We start from the raw sequence: 18,185 nt of genomic DNA, 5'->3' as shown, positions 1-18,185 counted from the left end.
GTTCATATAAGGTCAGGGTTCTGATTCAGGTACTACCTCTCCTCCACAAATGGGGCCGATTTCGTCACCACAGGTGATGCCAACTGCCATCAGGAGCTAAATGTCCTGCAGTGTCTTCCTTAGTTCCTTTTTTAACTTAAGGAAGAGAGGAAAGGAACAGGAAGGAGTCTAGCTCAGAAACCAAGAGGCATGCTCTCTTCTTACTGAAGGGTGGTGGGCTTTCCTTGATCATTAAACCGGTTTAAGAGCTGCAGGGCAATGGCCTGCCCCTCTAGCCTAGACCACAGAAATCAATGACCGACAGCTGAAAGCCAGAGCAGCTGGTTATCACCCAATGAAGGGCTGGGTGCAGAGGATTAGAAGTAAGGAACTGTGAGTCAATACCACCGCTGGGTGCCTGCGCACGCTCTCCAACACCTCTGGCCCCGGCTCTTCCCGAGGGGTGTTGGGGGCTGGGCAAGGGGATGCCTTTTCACTCTCAACGTTTTAGGCTGGTGCCCTCCACCCTGCAGCGCAGTGGGCTCTGTCTCTCCAAAGGTTGCTTAATAAGCAGAGGAGAAGAATCCACCTGGCCCAGGGCCGCCCCACTGCTGACTTCACCAGTCTATGAGCGAAGCATGCCGACCTAACGTAGGCGCATCCTAAAACCCCTGAAACCGGCAAGGCTCAGGCCACAGTGGGCCACCCAGGTCGTGCGCATGGGCTTCAGAATGGGTTGGTAAGAGAGCCGTCTAGCAAGGGCGGTTTCTGCCAGTCTGACCCCACCGCGAGAGGAGGGAGCCAGACTTAACACTGAAAGTCCTCGTCTTGCTGAAAGGAACGCCTCACCGGGTTGAAACCGCGAGGGCCCTCCCGGTGGTGGCCGCGTGGGCGCGCCCCCGGCTGCCCGTCCCCCGCGTCCCCCCGCGCTCACCCAGCCGTCGTGCGCCTCCAGCCAGGCGCGATGCTGTCCTGTGAGCCGATTGCAGAGGAAATCCACCAGGCGCCCGCAGTCCTGGCGAACGGTGGCCTCCCAGTCCCCCGGCTCCTGTTCCTGGTCGGTCCCCGACGGCGATCCCTCCAGCAGTGTTCCCGCAAAGGTCAAGAGCGCCACCACACGGCCCCAGCTTAGGAGTTGGGGGTGGGCGAGTATCTCCCGCTCCACCTGAGCCACCAGCTCGACGCGGTTGCCTTGGTAGCCGCGGTAATGGGACAAGAAGCGCTCGTGACGCTGCCGTACCTGGGCGGCCACCGAGCGCAGCACCGCGGCCTCGGGCGTAGACGGCGCCCGCGCGGGGGTGCCGGGCTCCCGGGCGCAGTACTCTAGGTAGTCGGTTAGCAGCCGCGCCGTGCGCTCCCTCAGCGCGTCCGCCATGGCCTGACCTCTCCCCGCACGGCCCGAGCCGACCCGACCCGGTTTTCTAGGCCGGGCTGCGCCTCCGCCCAGGGAGGGGCCGCCGCGCCCCGCCCCGGTTCCGCGCGCGGGTCAGTTGTTTTCCTAGGTCCGGAGAGGAGCCTTTCGTGGGAATCCCACTTGCACCTGTTCCGGCCCCAAAGGCCAGGCCCGGTGGTGTGCACGCGTTCACACAGCGATCAGAAACAGAATGAGACTTTTGGGGGGATTATTGTTCAGCTCTGGGCCTGGGGACTAAGAACCCAGAGGGGAGAGTCCGGGAAGTTGAGCTAGACTCTTGTCTCCTCCTAGGAAGAGGTTGACAAAGGCTACCCACAGCCCTCCACTGACGACTCCCTTGCGAGCATGATTAGCACCTCTCCGCTGGACAGAAGCAGCCAGGTGTGGGCCGGATCTGGCATATGCGGCAGGAAGTAGGCTCCTTCTCTTGCGGGCTGCCGGAGTGCGAATACTGGCCGTATTCAGTCATTCGCTCTTATTTATTCAGAGCCTGTTAGCACCGGAATGTAATGGAGAACAAGGCATGTGGCCCCTGCTCTCAAGAACCCTACAGTCTAGCGCTGAAACAAAGAAACAGCCCCCACAGTAGAGTTTAATTATCACCGTAGTAGGAATAGGGGAGTACTCAGCTCCAGGATAGTGGAGCTGAGTACTCACTCCACTGCTGCCCGTGGCTACCATTCCTATATTGCTTAGAATTCTCTTTACTTTTTACTGGCCGATTCCTCATTACTCCAAGCCTCTGTTATAGTTAATATTTCTTATATTAACCTTTCCTTTCTCTGTTCATGATACTCTATGGCTTCTTTCTCCTGATTGGACCTAGACTGACACAGAATTGGTATTAGTGAAAATTCTGGGGCTGCAGTGGTCTGGATTATGTTGAAATATCACACTTGAGGGTGAAAGAGGAGTTGGTGCCCTTTGTATCACCTACAAGAAAAAAGAGGCAAGACATTTGGGAGGTCCTCTTGGATTTTGGAGGCAACACACACCACATATGAATGTGTGAATTCGACCCGTCTACAGGCTGGTGGGTTGGGAGGAAGAAGAGAAGGTTCTGTAGCACATTCAGGCTATAGTACGAGCCGCTGTACCACCTAGGTCTTATGCTCCAACAGATCAAATGATATGTGATGGGTCAAATAGGGATCCTGTATGGACATTCCAGTAAATACCAATAGGAGAACTATAGCACAGACCTCTAGGTTTTCAAAGAAAATCTGTGTCCTCTTCCTCAGATAGCTATTCTCCTTTCAAGAAGCAGGTTCTGCCTTGCTACTGAACCTTGGTAGAGCCTGAATGGCTAACCATGCGATATCAGGTGACCATGTAGCTTGAGCTCTCATCATATGGATTTTGTCTGACCTACCTAGACATAAGGTTGGGCATGCACAGCAGCAATGTGTCATCAAGTGGAGATAGATAGATAGATAGATAGATAGATAGATAGATAGATAGATAGATTATATATAACTGAACTCAGGCGGATCCATTAGGTACAAGTAAATTGCATGAGTAGGTGGTTCAGAGTCCTGCAACACCAATTCTTGCTGCTTTGCCTCCTCCCTCATTCCATGCCTATGGCCTCCAAGGGATTGCTTATGATCAGTTGACTGAGGGAGAAAAACTCAAGCCTGGATTACAGATGGGTCCGCAAGTGGAGAGCTGGAGCATTACAGCCCCACTCAGGGGTGACTGTGAAGACATTGGTAAAGGAAAATCCTCCCAGTGGGCAGGGATTCAAGCCAGGTATTTGACTGCCCACTATGTCTGGAGGAAGAGATGTCCAGAGTACATATTTACATTGATTCTTGGGCAGTTGCTGATGGTTTGGCTGGATGGTCAGGGCCTTGAAAAGACTAGGATTGGAAGATTGGTGACAAGGAAATCTTAGAAGGAGGTATGTGGCTGGATCCCTCTGATTGGGTACAGACTGAAGATATTCAGGTCCCATGTGAATATTAGGAGCAGACTCTTAATAATCAGATAGACAAACTTCTGTGCTTTGCGGAGTCAGAGAGCTTCTTTACCCAGCCAGCATGGTGCTTGTTCTGTGGGCCTGCGAACAAAGAGGTGATGGCAGCAGGGAGAGCATATGGCAACAGTGGAATTCTCCCTACAAAGGTTGAGTTGGCCACTGGTACTGGTGGGTGCCTCGTCTACCAACATCAGTGATTCGTTTATAGGGAGCCAAATGAATTTCATCAGAAGGGAGTATAAATCTCTGTGTATTGAGCTCCCGTGTGAACTGTTTTTGACATCTTATGGGTTCCCTTGTGGAGGTCAGTGTTTTGATATATGTTCATATTTTGTCAGAGAGTCATGATTTCCTTTTTGAACATTACATTTTAGCAACAAGCATAGTTTTTTCTTAGATTTGGAGTAGTTTGGTGGTTAGTGGTAAATCCTCTGGCCCTCACATTGGCTAACTCCTCGTAATTATCAGTTGAACCAAACAGCAAGTGAACAAATTAACCTCTACACAGAATTTCTGATCCACATGATGCAAGGAGGCAGTTTGCAGTCAGACTTGGTTAAAATCCTGGCTCTGCCACTTAGAAGCTGTGCAACCATGAGCAAGTTGTTCAACTCTCCTAGCCTCAATTTCCCTACCTAAAAAATGGAGGTAATAAACTGCACCATCCCGCTGTTACAAGGATTATGTGACTTGGTGTATGCAAGGTGCTTAGCACAGTGCTTGGCACATAGGAAAAATTCTTTACAGAGAAATTTTTATTATAAGTATGAACTAACCAGGCTTACTATGCTCACTTGTCCCACTTTTAACCGAAAGTCAAAACATAGGGGCGCTTGGGTGGCTCAGATGGTTAAGCATCTGCCTTCGGCTCAGGTCATGATCTCCAGGTCCTGGGATCGAGCCCTGCTCCTGGCTCAGCAGGGAGTCTGCTTCTCCCTCTCCCTCTGCCTCTCTCCCTGCTCATTCTCTCTCTCTGTCTCAAATGAATAAATAAAATCTTTTTTTTTAAAAAAAGAAAATAAAAATGTAACATTTTGGGGGGCCTTACCTATCTGGTTTCTTTGTTTTGTTTTTTAAATACTGAAAATACCTATAGACTACCTACTATTTTTCCATATATATATTTAGCAGCTTTATTGTGATAAATAAATGTGCAGCCATCACCACTAATTCCATGACCTCAAAGGAAATACTATACCCATTGGCAGTCCCTCCCTGTTCATCCCACCCCGAGCCCCAAGTAACCACCAAACTCCTTTCTGTCTCTGTGGATTTGCCTATTCTGAATATTTCATATAAACGGAATCATACATTGTGTAGTCCTTTGTGTCTGGCTTTTTTTGCTCAGCACAATTTTTTCAAGGTTCATCCATGTTGTGGCATGAATCAGTACTTCCTTCCTTTTTGTATTGCCAGATGATACCCCATTGCACGGCTCTACCACGATTTGTTCATTCGTTCAGCAGTTGTTGAACATTTGAGATGTTCCACTTTGGGCTGCTATGCACATTGGTGTTCAAGTTTCTGTGTGGGCATGTTTTCATTTTTCTTGGGTTACAGACTGAGGGGTTTCGTGAAGCCACCTATTATTGGGGAGCACAGATAGGCTGACCTCTGCTTTGTGGTTCCTGGTTTATGATAAGGGCAAGTGTTCACCAGTGATGTATTGGTTAGATAACCTTAGGTTCAAAAGAGGCGATTTCTGTTATCACAATCTTTGTGTCAATGCTCATACCATACTTCCATTTAGCTATTTATGTGGTTCAATTAGCCAGAGCATCATTCCTGATCCCATTTCCTCACTAGAGGGTCAGCATCTTTTTTTACAAGGACACAAGCATACTCATTTCATTTCTTTCACCAGAAATGGCCACGAGTCAGCCCACTGTGGAGATGGACCAGCCCTGAAGGCCAGCCTAGCTCCAGCCACCTCTCATCTAGAGAATGAGGGGTCTGTGCTACGCCTTGAAGAGTGACGCGATTCTCTCCTATCACAGGTGAGAGGGCGAGTGGTTTAGCCTCATGTTCTTGCAAAGGATCCAGAGAGACAAAAAGATTCACTGAGCGCTTTCCCCCAGTTTGCCTCCTCAGAATTCCTGGCCCACCTCAGTCCTGCCCAGTCTAGATCTCTAGGAACTGTATCTATATTTTTAGGACCTGTACATCTTTTTTTTTTTTTGAAAGAGTATTAGAGAGAGAGAGAGAGAGAGAATGAGCCGGGGGAGGGGCAGAGAGGGAGACAAGCAGACTCCCTGCTGAGCGGGAAGCCTGATGCAATGCGATGCCAGGAGCTCAATCCCAGGACCCTGAGATCATGACCTGAGCTGAAACCAAGCATCAGACGCTTAACCGACTGAGCCACCCAGGTGCCCCCAGGACCTGTATTTTTAACCTGCTGTTGACCTGAGTGGTTTCTCAGCAGGCAAGTTTGGGAGATGCAGATCTACAAATCCCTGCTCAACCAGCTCTGCAGGGCTTGGGAGGAAGCTAGCTGGCAGCAATAGGGCCCCAACTCCAACGCCAGTTAATCTAACCTATCTGCTGGGCTTAACCCCGATCCCAAGTGCCCACCTCTGAAAAGCTTGTCAGCAGTCCACAGGCCTGCTGTTGGTCTCTAGCCTTTCCCACTGCCTCTCTGTGCCCCCTTGGAACTCTGAAGGCCTCTCCTCCAGCCCCTCTCCTCAGTGACCCTCATCCCCACCCAGCCTTTTCTCCAAGCTCCTGTAAGGGCCTTAATGACCTCAGCAAGTTCTCACACAGTGGGCTCGAGAAGGGCTCATTAGCCCATCAGCTGTTTTCAAAGTAGAGTCCTTTGATCTTGGGAGTCCCCCAAGAACTAATTAGTTTAGATCAAAACTAATTTAAATACTGACTCTTTCTTTGTGTGTCTTTTAAGACTCTCATTCTCTGGGGAGTTATCCAGAGGCTCCTGATATGTGGGGAAAGCATTACCAACGGGATGTGTGCTTCTATATTCTTGTGTTTTACAATTTTCCTCAGCTTTAATTTCTAATAAAAATATTGATAGATATAACCCACATTACCAAAAAGCTCAAGAATTTTTAAGAGCGTAGAGTGATCATTAAGACTGAACACCTTGAGAACCACTGGCCCAGATGAATCTCTAACTGATAATGACTAATTGGATACATGAATGGGGGCTGCTTAAGGAGGGGGAGGCACTGGGGGGAGGGCTGAGGGGAAGAAAGAGCAAGGGAAGGGGAACAGGGAGGGTGGGAGAAGATGGGGGGTAGGGATGGGAGAAAGAGAGAGAAGGGAGGAGGAGGGAATAGGACGGGGAGGGATGGTGGACGGATGGAGGAAGCAGGGAGCTAACCCCTGTTGAAGATGAGCCAAAGGCTTTATGTATTTCAGTGCTGTCCCTCCACACGCGAGGGAACGGAGGCTGAGAGAGAGTCAGATATCACGCATGCTGTAAGTGGTACAGCTGGGTCTGAACCTAGGTGCACGTCGTTTGTCACCATGCTGTCCCCCTCTAACTTACAGCCGCGTCCTGGTAATCAGTGGTGCCACCCTCTCGCTGGCTGGCCAAGAAGCCATGAGAGTCCGGGATACAAACACCTTTATGACCTTTAAGCTGTTTATAATCTAGGGATGTGTAGAGGAGGTCAAGGGGTGGAAAAGGGAAGTGGATATGGAGTGCCTGCCTCTGGCTCATTCCAGAGTAGGGCTGGCAGCTGGGCCCCACTCCTGCGAGGCTGCCTACTCCAAAGCAGCTGCCTTGACTTCGGTTCACAGGTATTTCCCATAAATGCCCATCACGGCAGCCCTCCTTACCTGACCCCCCCCTTCCCGCCTAGCCCTTCTCTTCTCTGACTATGCACACCTGAGGGTGCGTCCGTGTGGACCCTTCACCACAGTTGGTTTGGTAGGTTTGCCCCCAAGGCCTCTAAGAAAAACTGATTACAAAACTCCACTCAGCATTATTTTCAATATGCAAAATACAATTTATTACTTGGAGTTACCCTTGGAGTCCCGACATGGTGTAGCATATTCCAAACCAAGTGTTTCATTGATAAATACTAAACAACACCCACTATGAAATCAAATACTTCCGGGGGGGTGGCTTTCTGCCAATGCGGATAAGTGAGTGTTCTAGGGAATACTTCCCGGGTTTTTTTTTTGATTGGAAAGTTATGGACCGTTTTTGCACATATACTGAAGATGCTCTCTGCCTCTCCAGAGATCTAACCTTGAATTTGCTTCCCTTCAGTCTAGGTGGCTTTTCCTTTGTCCTGTCTTCCTTCACTTCTGGGAGGTCCAGGTCAGAGGGCAGAGACACTAAAGGGTCTGTAGGAGAGAGACAAGGGGATACCATAAGGAGGAGACCAGGAGCAACTCTGGGACGTGCTGGGCGTGGAGCTGGGGAATCCCGTGAGACACACTCAGGGGCCTGACTCCTTCAGCAGCTGTGCCCATTTCCCTGAGCCCCTGCCAGCCTGGAATCCACTGGGCTCTTTGGAGTCCAGCAGGGGCCTTTTCCATTTCTCTCTCTACCCCAAGGCGTGCTGTGTAGTAAAACCCTCAGTAAAATGTTTGCTTGGCAAATGACTGAATCTAACCACCATATTTACTTTAAAAGAATTGATGGAAAAGCTAGCTTGGCTGGTTTTGGATTGACTGGCCCATTAGGATACAAATCATTCTGAGCGTGGGCCTGGCACATGTCCTGATGTTTGCAAGAGGCCAGCCACGTCCACACCTGTCTGTTGGCTGTGCCCTGCTGCAGCTCTGGAGGGCCTCTCTGAGCAGCAGGGCCTGGGGCTGGGCCCATGGAGCCAGAACCACGACTAGGAGAGGGGTCAGGCTGGAGCAGGGCCCAGAGAGGAGACGGGACAATCCAAGGCACTCAGGCACCATGGGACCCGAGACCACTCACAGAGCAGGCCTCAACCGGGAATGACTTTTGGTGTGTGAGGTGACCTTCTAGTTCTCTAAGTAATGCATGCCATCTTAATGAACAAGGAATTTTCTAAAACAAAGAATAAGCCTCAACACCTTAAAAACAAGGAGAAGGAGATCTTACAACAAAAACATTTGGTGTCTTCCAGAAGGAAATGCTGAATTTCAAAGACAAGTATTTTGTGAGTTATTTTTTTCTCAATATCAGAGAGGCAAAGACATTATCACTTGGGACCTATCAACTAATTTGTGTATGTAATTACATTTTCAATGCAATAAATATGAATATACTTCATATGGATATGATCTACTATGATACTTTTAGTATCCTGAGTGGATACTACTAATTCTAATACATCTAATACTACTAGCAGGTTTTTAAGTAAGTTTACTATCTTGTGTTCCCACACAGAAAGGTTTTGGTTGCTCTGAGAAGCCTTTGTGTCACAAAGAGCATTCAGCTTTTCCCTCCAATGACAGGAAATATCCTGTCCAAGGGATCCATCACATCATCACAGAATTCATAAATCAAACATCCTGTCCACTATATGCACATCTTTCTTCCATTTATGACAGTTCACACAGAGGGAAATGTTTGATCTGAAAAAAGACAATGCGAGCCTGAAAAAGAAACTTTTACAATAAAAACATTTTTTTAAAAAGGGATTTTGGGGCGCCTGGGTGGCTCAGCCGTTAAGCGTCTGCCTTCAGCTCAGGTCATGGTCCCAGGGTCCTGGGATCGAGCCCCGCATCGGGCTCCCTGCTCCGAGGGAAGCCTGCTTCTCCCTCTCCCACTCCCCCTGCTTGTGTTCCTGCTCTCGCTCGCTCTCTCTCTGTGTCAAATAAATTAAAAAAAAAAAAATGTTAAAAAGGGATTTTGTCCAATTACGTTTGGAATTAGACTTTTCTTCTATCACAGACCAGTCAACATGGCCGGCCTCGTGCAGCCCACTGTTAAAGTCAGCACTTCTAGAGGAAAGTTCCAAAAGACACAGTGCACACTGAGAAGAATCAGATGTTAAAGTGCTCTGAAAACAAATTTGATTCAAGGAAGTACTAGGGGATTTATTAAATGCTGAATCCTATAGGTAATAGAATGTGTGGAGACGGTATAATTAGAATAATCTTAAAAATGGATGCATTTTTAAAAAGTATTCAAAATGCAAAACACTGTACTTGAAGGTGTTCTAGTGCTGAAGGCCCACACTGGGGTCTTTCCAGGGGTGGTCATTTTAATAGTAATATCGGGGATGCTGAGTGAACTCGCAGCCGCGGAGTCACTCCTTTAAGCTACGTTGCAATAACCCTCAGATCCTCTAGACGAAAGATCTATTTCCATACGACGGTTTCAATTCTACCCTCAGGTGCCCATGTGTGCATCGTGAGGAGATGATTAAGCCCAGACCTGCAAAGCCACAAACAGATCATTGTTAGTCCCCGAGTAGTTAATGACTTGTGAAACTTGAGTTTAAAGAGATAAAAGCAAGGTCAGTTACACACACACACACCATCCAAAATGAAGCACGCACATGTCTTGGGTGGTAACACCTTACTCCTGGCAACTCAAAGGTGCTTCTTGGGACCTGTCTCTTCCCCTAGCTCTGCTCAGTCATCCGCAGGGCATCTGTGGCCTTCTTACTAGGGGCTGGTAATCCTTAGGCTGAGTACCATCTGTACCCACACCCCCCCCGCTGAGTACATTAATGTGACTTTATTGATTTAGGAAACTCTTGCCCTGGAAGATGAACTCGCAGATAACTTTGTTGTTTGTTTCAGGAACTTCCAAAAATCCTTGCTTTATCCTAAGAGCAGACCACTCAACTACTCTCTTTAGAAAAGATACTCACTTCTCAGGCCTACACAGAGCATCACAAATGACGGTTACTTTTCAAGACTGTCTTCAAAATCCTCTCCCTTCCCCAAGTATGTGTCCAGCAATCTTAAAACGATTGTGCCACAAATTTGTCTAATCCTAATTAAATCCCTCCATCTGGCCTTAAACCAGAACCCCCTCCCCACACCTCATAAATATCTTTGTTCTCCCCTTCTGAGTTGCCACTAAGACTGTCAAGTTTGTGCTCTGTCCCCACTGAGGTAGGAAATACACTTAGCTTTGCTTTATGAACAGGCTATTTTGGAGGTATTTCTGGTGAGCCAACATCCAGCAAGGTCATTGAGCTCTTTGAGAATATGATGAAAGCCACGAGGACACTTTCCCCGGAAAAATGGACACATGAAATGTGACCTTTAATTTCAGGAGCTTCACGGGTTCCCTAAAACCTCTTGTGGGTCTCACAAAGGTGTGTCACCACGGAATAAGAATGCCCCACTATTGGGAGGTGAGCCTGGCACCCTGTGGTTTGCCAAAGGCTAGAATCAGAAGAATCCTACTTTCAGGATCAAAAGGGACTGTTGGGGTCACCTGGCTCCATTATTACCTCAATTTCATGCTGATACACAGCTGTTTAACCTATGCTCGAACACCTGCATTGATGGGGGGCTCACGACCTCTCCGGGGCAACGCATTCCTTCTGTGGCCACGGACAGAGCTGAAATTAGAGCTGTGTCTGGCGAGCATCACCCAGGCTTATTCCGAGCCTCTGCTTTAAAGAGGGCCAGCCACTCCTCTCACACACACAGTAAAATAAAAGAACTTCTCTCTTACTCTTAGGGTATGATCCCATGATCCTGAGCAAAAAGCAGTTCCATCAGGGGAAACTCGGAGAGTACTAACGCGGTTTTCATGTCCAAACAGGATGGAGACTCGGGACCCCTTCAGAACGTCCCAGACGTTGATGGTATAATCGTTGTATCCAGCAAAGAGCAGGCGCCCTCAAAGCAGGAGGATATGATGGTTACCGAACCAGTTCCACCCTTGCTGTTTTTTTCATGACTCGCTCACACAGTCATGCAGTCGCTTGCTCATTCATTCATTCATTCATTCATTCATTCCGCAGTGATTCAGTGCCACTATGTGCCAGGCACTGTGCTTTGCCCTGGGGGTTCAGAGAGCAGTCGCTGCCCCTCGGGGAGGGTGCTGGTGGGCAGGCAGGCAGACACGTGAATGGACACATGGGAGCACATGGAATAGGGTGTCCCTTTTCGGGGATGAAGGGGAGACTGGAAGACTGAGGAGGAAATGCCTGATGAAGGGCACTGCAGGTGGGAAGCCGCACACATCACTGTCTTGAAGAAGAGCGGCACAGCCTTCATTTCCCGTAAGAGGCAGGGGGTGGGGAGGCTGCTTCGGGTGGGCTGAAGTGGGGTGGGGCGTCGTGGAGGAAAACCGGGGCAAATGCAGACCGCTTAACCCACTGGCTCACGGGAAGTTCAGCTGAGGGAAAGCTTGATCGAGAGCGGGGTTGCCTTTAGCTCCCGACTTACAGTCCCCGGAAAGTTTCTGAAAGAAAATCTTACCACTGAGGGAGAAGTCCACACTGGATGCTCCAAAGATGATACTCTCTTTGGAATAGATGGAGACCTCCCTGTCTGCCCGGAGGTCGTAGAGGCGACACTGGGGTGACAAACGTGACAAACGTGACAAAGCAGCACTTATTTCTGGCTCCGGGGTGGGGAAGAGAGGACCACAGGGCTATCAGCAGGTGCTGGTGGCTTGTGTAGTTTGGGGGATGAGGGAAATACCTCTAGTTCTCTCCCCTAGTATTTTCTGCCTTAATCCCGATTCCTATTAATCTGCAGGGATCAGTGGAGATTCAAAGAAACAGCAAATACAGAAGATTTGGGGGGCGGGGTACAAAAACAAAAATGAAACCCCTCTTTTTTTCTGATAAAGGATACATATTCGTTGTAGAAAATACAGAAAAACTCCTAAAGAAGGAAACAAAAATCACCCCAAATCCTAGAGGTATTTACTAACATCTAGGCTACTTCCTTCAGTCTTATTTCCATTTTATGTGTGTCTTTAAATGGAGTGGATATTTCATGATGACTTCTATTAACATCAGGTTATGAGCATTTTTCTCATATCATTAAATAATCATCAAAAACACATGACTAACATGGTTGTTGAATATTCCTTATGTGGATATATTAAATCTGTTTAGCCATACCCTGTTAAGACTTTTGATTGTGTCTAATTTTTCTCCTTTATAAATGAAATTTTGATGACCATTCTTACATAAAAATCCTTATACATATCTCTGATGTTTTCCTTAGGATAGTTAAGGAACAGAATCCTCAGAATAAAATTGTTTCAAGAAATAGTATGACCGGATCAAAGGGGAGGGATGTTTCGAAAGCTCTTGGCTCATATGGCAAGACTGTTTTCCAGAAGCATGGAACCAATGGGCCTAACTCTAGGCTCTTTAACCACATTACGTCCACAATATAGCATTTCACTGCTAATCCAAATGAGCTCTGTTCACTTAAGCTTGCATTTATTGGATTACAGGTGGTCTGAAAATGTTTTTAGGTGTTTATTTGCCATTTTGGATTTCCTACTTTGTAAACAGTCTACATTTTATCAAACTCTTTTTAAAAATTGGGGTGTTTGGGGCACCTGGGTGGCTCAGTTGGTTAAGTGACTGCCTTCGGCTCAGGTCATGATCCTGGAGTGCCGGGATCGAGTCCCGCATCGGGCTCCCAGCTCAGCAGGGAGTCTGCTTCTCCCTCTGATCCTCCCCCCTCTCATACGCTCTCTGTCTCATTCTCTCTCAAATAAATAAATAAAATCTTTAAAAAAAAATTGGGGTGTTTATCTTATTGATGATACAACCCCATTCATATCTAAAGGATTTCAATTTGGTCTGTCATATAGATGGCAAGAACTTTTCGTAGATGTATGCCCTTGTATTTTGTTATACATTTTTTGGCATATGGAAGTTTTACATTTTCATTTTCATTTTTTAAAAAGATCTTATTAATTCAGTATTTATCTTCCCTCTGGCAAACCCTGAACCAACCACTTTCCCCAGGCTGCCTGGGGAGGTATAGGAAAAGGAACATATAGGGCAGATGAGACGTGGGAGAAGTAATACGTACCAAAAATATTTACTTATAGTAGTATTTCTTAACAGGAAAAAAAAAAACCTTGATCCTAAATGTCCAAAAATTGACTAGTTAAGTACATAATGGCATGTCCATAACATGGAATACTATTCAATCACTAAGAAAATATAATGTAGATTGGCTCCACTACCACATGGGAAAATGTTCACAATCCATTGCTAAGTGAAAAAAGCAAATTATAAAGCATTTTGTTTTAAAATAAAAAAGATAGAAAGGAATGCACCCAACTGTGACTTTACTTGGGTTGGGAGAATAAGGTATTTTAACCCTCTTCCCAAGGCTTCCTCAATGAATTCACTTTACTACGGTAATCAGAAAAACATTAATTTTGAAAAATAAAATTAAATTAAATCACTGTATCTCTCTTTCAAATAGGAAAAGCTCTCATAACTTAGAAGCATACCGTAGCATCATCTGATCCTGAAGCAAAGGCATCTCCACTCGGGTAGTACCTGCAGAGAGAAAGTTTGGATAGAAAGCATTTATTCAGAGTGGTGATTCTCAATCCTGGATGCCCATCAGAATCATCTGGAAATCACCTGGGAAAGTTGTCCCATGCTGGGCCCGTGGAATTGGAATCAGAATCTCCACTGCTGGGGACATAAGGACTACTCTTTATAGAGGCCAGAAGGGGAGGCTGATCTGGCTGGCCCACTGGCCTCTAGTTTTTTTCCCCGTAAGTAGGGGACAGTAACAATGGCCTTGCAGAGTGTTGGTGAGGAGTAACTGAGATAATGTGTGTATTCGCACCAGGCACTGAACACAGAGCAGGCCGCCTGTAACCTTGGCTTCCATTGATCACACACCTCATTCCTGGGACTTGGCTCAGCTCCAGGCTAAGAAAGTGATTATCTGCAGACACTGGAATGGCATACACAAAACCTCGTGCAGATCTCCGTGCTGACCATTGCCTCCCTGGGATACCTCTGGCAAGGGACTTTACCTTGCCCAGCCTCAGTTTCCTCATTTGAAAAGTGAGGATGATAATGTACTTTCCCTGTTGCAAAGACTGAATAAGATAATATAGGCAAAGAACTTGGCATCGTGCCAAGTGAAAAGCATTTAATAAATGATGCTTATTACTGTTATGTTCATTCTCTTCTCGGTAATCAGGCTTCCTGGGGAGAGGGGAGTCTACACTGAGACCTAATGGATGTGAGAGGAAGAGGGGTCAGGATAGGGAGAGCAGCACAGGTGAGAGAATGTGCATTTTATTTATTTATTTATTTATTTTTAAAGATTTTATTTATTAGAGAGAGAATGAGAGAGCGCACATGAGGGGGGAGGGTCAGAGGGAGAAGCAGACTCCCCGCCGAGCAGGGAGCCCGATGCGGGACTCGATCTCGGGACTCCAGGATCATGACCTGAGCCGAAGGCAGTCGCTTAACCAACTGAGCCACCCAGGCGCCCGAGAATGTGCATTTTAAAGATATATAGGGGTTTAATTTATCTTTGTGGCTTTATAGTCTATCCTGCATCTTACCAACTTCACTAATTATCTGTATTAATTTCCTTTGATTTTCTAGGTAATTACTGCACATTTGCCAAAAGCAATAGTCTTTTCCCTTTTTCTCTACCCTACAATTGAGGGCAAGGACCTAGAAATTCTTAATAACATTTCTATTGCTAACGTAAATAAGCATTGTTATCTTGTTCTTCCTTTTAAGGGAAACAAGTCTAGTGTCTTTTCCATTAAGTATAATGAGGATTCTTAGAAGGAAGAGTCTTGACAGTGCCATCTTCCAAATTTACATGTCGAGTCCTCGCCTCTCGGGAACCAGTTCATAGATCCTGCTACCTACTCAACATCTCCACTTGGGTGTATAATAGGCATCTCAAATTAACTATCCCAAAACAGAGCTCCAGAATCCATGTGTGACAACTGCCTCCTACCCGTACTTCCTCCAGTCCTCCCTGTCTTGGTAAATAGATCACTGCTCACTGCCCCTTATAAAAGGTTTGGGTTCCCAAGCTCAGGGTTCTTCTCCTGTAATGCAACCCCTGGCCTGTGCAGGTGTCTTGGGCCCTGTCCATTTCACCCTGTGGGACTGGGGCTCAGGTAACCAGCACAAATATGCTGATACCCTGGTTACTGCCATTGCTAGAAGTAATAAACTGTCCTTCATCTCGAACCCAGGAGTCTCGTGTCTTCTACCAGCATCCATAAAACTGTGGCAGCCTAACTTGATATCGTGTAGCTAGGGTAAAATCTCAGAATCAGCACAATTCTGGACATTTCTGTCCCTACAGTGTCTTCCTTAGTTCCAGCCACCGTCACCTCTTTCTTGAACTCACACAACTTTCTAATCGGCCATCACACTTCCATTCTTGCTTCCCTGCAATCTCTTCTCCAAACAACAGCCAGAGTGACCTCTCAAAGGCAAAACAGAGACCATGTCAGCCACCCCCCAAACTGGCCTTTGGTTAGGTCCCTCCACATCTTGTCTTAACCCAGCTCTCTGCAACCCTGGCTCTTTCAAAGACTGCTTTCTCAGAGAGGCCTTCCCTGACCATCCTAAGCAATAACCCATCCCATCCCATCTGCCTGTTTTACTTTGCACATAGCACTTATCACCATCTTAAATTGTACATTTACTCATTTGTGCTTTGTCTTATCTCCTGCAAGAAAGTAGAGACCTTGTCTATCTTGTCCACAAGTTCCTGGAACAATGTCTAGCATATAAGTCTCAATAAATATTTGCTGAATAAATGAATGAGAAATACTGACTCTATTTAGGGAGGATAATAACAATTACTCTGAGTGCCATTAAACTAAATATCTCCAAGAGGTCTGGAGCGCTGTTCAGTGCCACCACAAATCAGCCTTTCTTGCGGGGAGACCTCTCTCAGCCAAGTAAAATGAGCCTGGAGGTGGTTCCTGGCCTGAACATTACCCTACGCCAGGGATCACCAGCAGAACAGAGCAGTTACATGAACATTCTACTCACTGACCGGACACTGTTGATGTCAGATTCATGTGTTTCAAAGGCCTGCACACACTGGCCGGAGCGCATGTCCCACACCATGGCTTTCTTGTCACATCCCTACAAATGCAAAGTTACCCAGAGTTATGGCCACTGCAAGGCCCGTCTACAGCCAGGCATGAGTTCTCATTATGTAACAGAGCCATTTACTTTCCATTGGTAAATGGCTGACAACATGCTTTTCTGAGACTAGCCTCACCTAAGGCTGCTTTCCTCAACCAATAAGCCCTGAGGAGGTGAGACTATGTCTTGGGGTGTAGGGGAGCAAGGGAAGGCACCCAGCTTTCCCCTTCAGCATGTCTTCTTCTTTTGCACCTTTCCAAGTGTGGGTGCAAACCCTCCAGAGCCTCCTCGCTTTCCCCCTGGGCATTTCTCTCTTTTCTGTCCTTCCCTTCCTCCCTCCTCTTCATCTCTGCCTCTCTAAGCCCGGGAGGGAAGGGCAGGCATACAGTGGGTACACGGTGAGCCCACTCCGCTTTGTCTCAGGTGTCCAGGACAGCGTGAGCGAAGGGAGACCACCGGGTGCCGCTGGGCCATCCGCACCTCTGCAGCACGCCGGCTGGGAGTCATGACCTCGCCAGCACTTAGCTGCGGGTCTCTAGCAAGTCACCGTCCTGGGCTTCCGCCTCACTACCCATAAACCCTCTCTCTGGGTTGTCAACGTGACCCAGAGTCATAAACATGAGGTTTTCACATTATGCTATCCTGGTTCTAGGAGCATTTGACACATTCCTGCAGAGCAATGCTATTATCAAGCTTGGGTAGTATAATGTGGACTCTCAATAGTCAAATAGAAGACATAATGGCTTAAAATCGGTGTTCAAGTTGCTGGTTTGAACTTCAGGGAAAAGAGTAGGGTGAATACCATAACTGATATCTCAGAACTGTGGGGGTTCAGCACTCTGATTATCTTTCATGACAATGTGGACAAAGCAATTGGGAGAGTCTTCAAATCTTTTGAGGACACTAAATCAAATGGAGTTTAGTGCTCTGAGACAATATAATCTACAATGATATCAACAATTTGAAAAGACAGTGTAGTTGAGGAGGGACAAATACAGTTATTCAAAGGCACAGAAATGAAACATACACAGACGGGGCCAAACACCCAAGAAGAAAATGGGGTTCCTGCTGATTACAGGCCACACAGCCCTCGCCTGATGCCTAGCACCAAGATGCAGGCAGCTCGGAGCAAAGGTCCCTTACGTCCTCCAGCTGCAGATGCCATGTGATGGTGCATCTAGCATGTCCTCTCCCACCTCTCTCCTGACTAAAGCGAGACAGGACCTGAGCCAGGTCACCCTGCTTAGTTCCCCATTCTTATTCCTGGCTGCCACAGAAATACTTGCCCCTGACATCTGCATAACCCATTGTCAACTCTTCCACCTAATATATTCCACGTCATATCCTGGGGGAGTGGTGGTACTGGTTTGCATTGTGCCCAATTTACAGACGAGGAAATTTAGTCAAATAGCAAAGCCAGGACCCCGGCATCCTAGTCGAGAGCTCCTCTGTGCCACCGTGGCCTTGTGTGCCTGACCCTGAGCCTTCAAATGCTCTGTTCCCTGTGCCCTGGGGTGGGAGGGTGATGGCGACAGGCAGGGGTGGGCCAGGAGAGTGTCTCACAAGCCCCAAGCCCCGATCACACCACGCTGCCTCACCTCAGCAGCCATCTGACCGGCCTTGGTACCCTTATGGCTCATCTCCAGTGCTCTCAGATGCTAACTCTGCCGTTTATTTTAGGAATAACATTTTCAAATGTGGCAGATATGCACCTCAGGTCACAGCATTCCCATGAGGAGAACATTCCAGACACCCCTGCAGACTGAATGTCAGCAGCAGAACAGGAGACCCTCTCAGCCCACCACGCACTACC

General features: G+C 47.4%; 2 protein-coding genes across 2 annotated transcripts in view; both read right to left on the bottom strand.

Annotated features, from left to right (window-relative positions):
• Window positions 1-269: 269 nt before the first annotated feature.
• Window positions 270-4,502, bottom strand: BCL2L10 (BCL2 like 10). The gene has a single exon (XM_064570466.1). It carries the CDS (start codon window positions 1,352-1,354, stop codon window positions 626-628), a length of 729 nt encoding a protein of 242 aa, XP_064426536.1. The 5' UTR covers window positions 1,355-4,502; the 3' UTR covers window positions 270-625.
• Window positions 4,503-7,529: 3,027 nt separating this feature from the next.
• The window catches only part of GNB5 (G protein subunit beta 5), a 39,773-nt gene continuing 29,117 nt past the window's right edge, over window positions 7,530-18,185 (bottom strand). The window contains exons 7-11 of the mRNA XM_045900062.3: window positions 16,278-16,369; window positions 13,729-13,777; window positions 11,715-11,811; window positions 10,963-11,129; window positions 7,530-9,702 (exon numbers count right to left, since the gene is read on the bottom strand). Of these exons, the coding sequence (XP_045756018.1) occupies window positions 9,691-9,702; window positions 10,963-11,129; window positions 11,715-11,811; window positions 13,729-13,777; window positions 16,278-16,369 (417 nt within the window). The 3' untranslated portion in view covers window positions 7,530-9,690. The remainder of the gene's footprint in view (window positions 9,703-10,962; window positions 11,130-11,714; window positions 11,812-13,728; window positions 13,778-16,277; window positions 16,370-18,185) is intronic.

The sequence above is a fragment of the Mirounga angustirostris genome, unplaced genomic scaffold, assembly GCF_029215605.1.
Source record: "Mirounga angustirostris isolate CCGP_5_RB_7025 unplaced genomic scaffold, mMirAng1.0.hap1 SCAF_9, whole genome shotgun sequence".
NCBI lineage: Eukaryota > Metazoa > Chordata > Mammalia > Carnivora > Phocidae > Mirounga > Mirounga angustirostris.
This window is presented reverse-complemented; position numbering and strand designations above follow the sequence as displayed.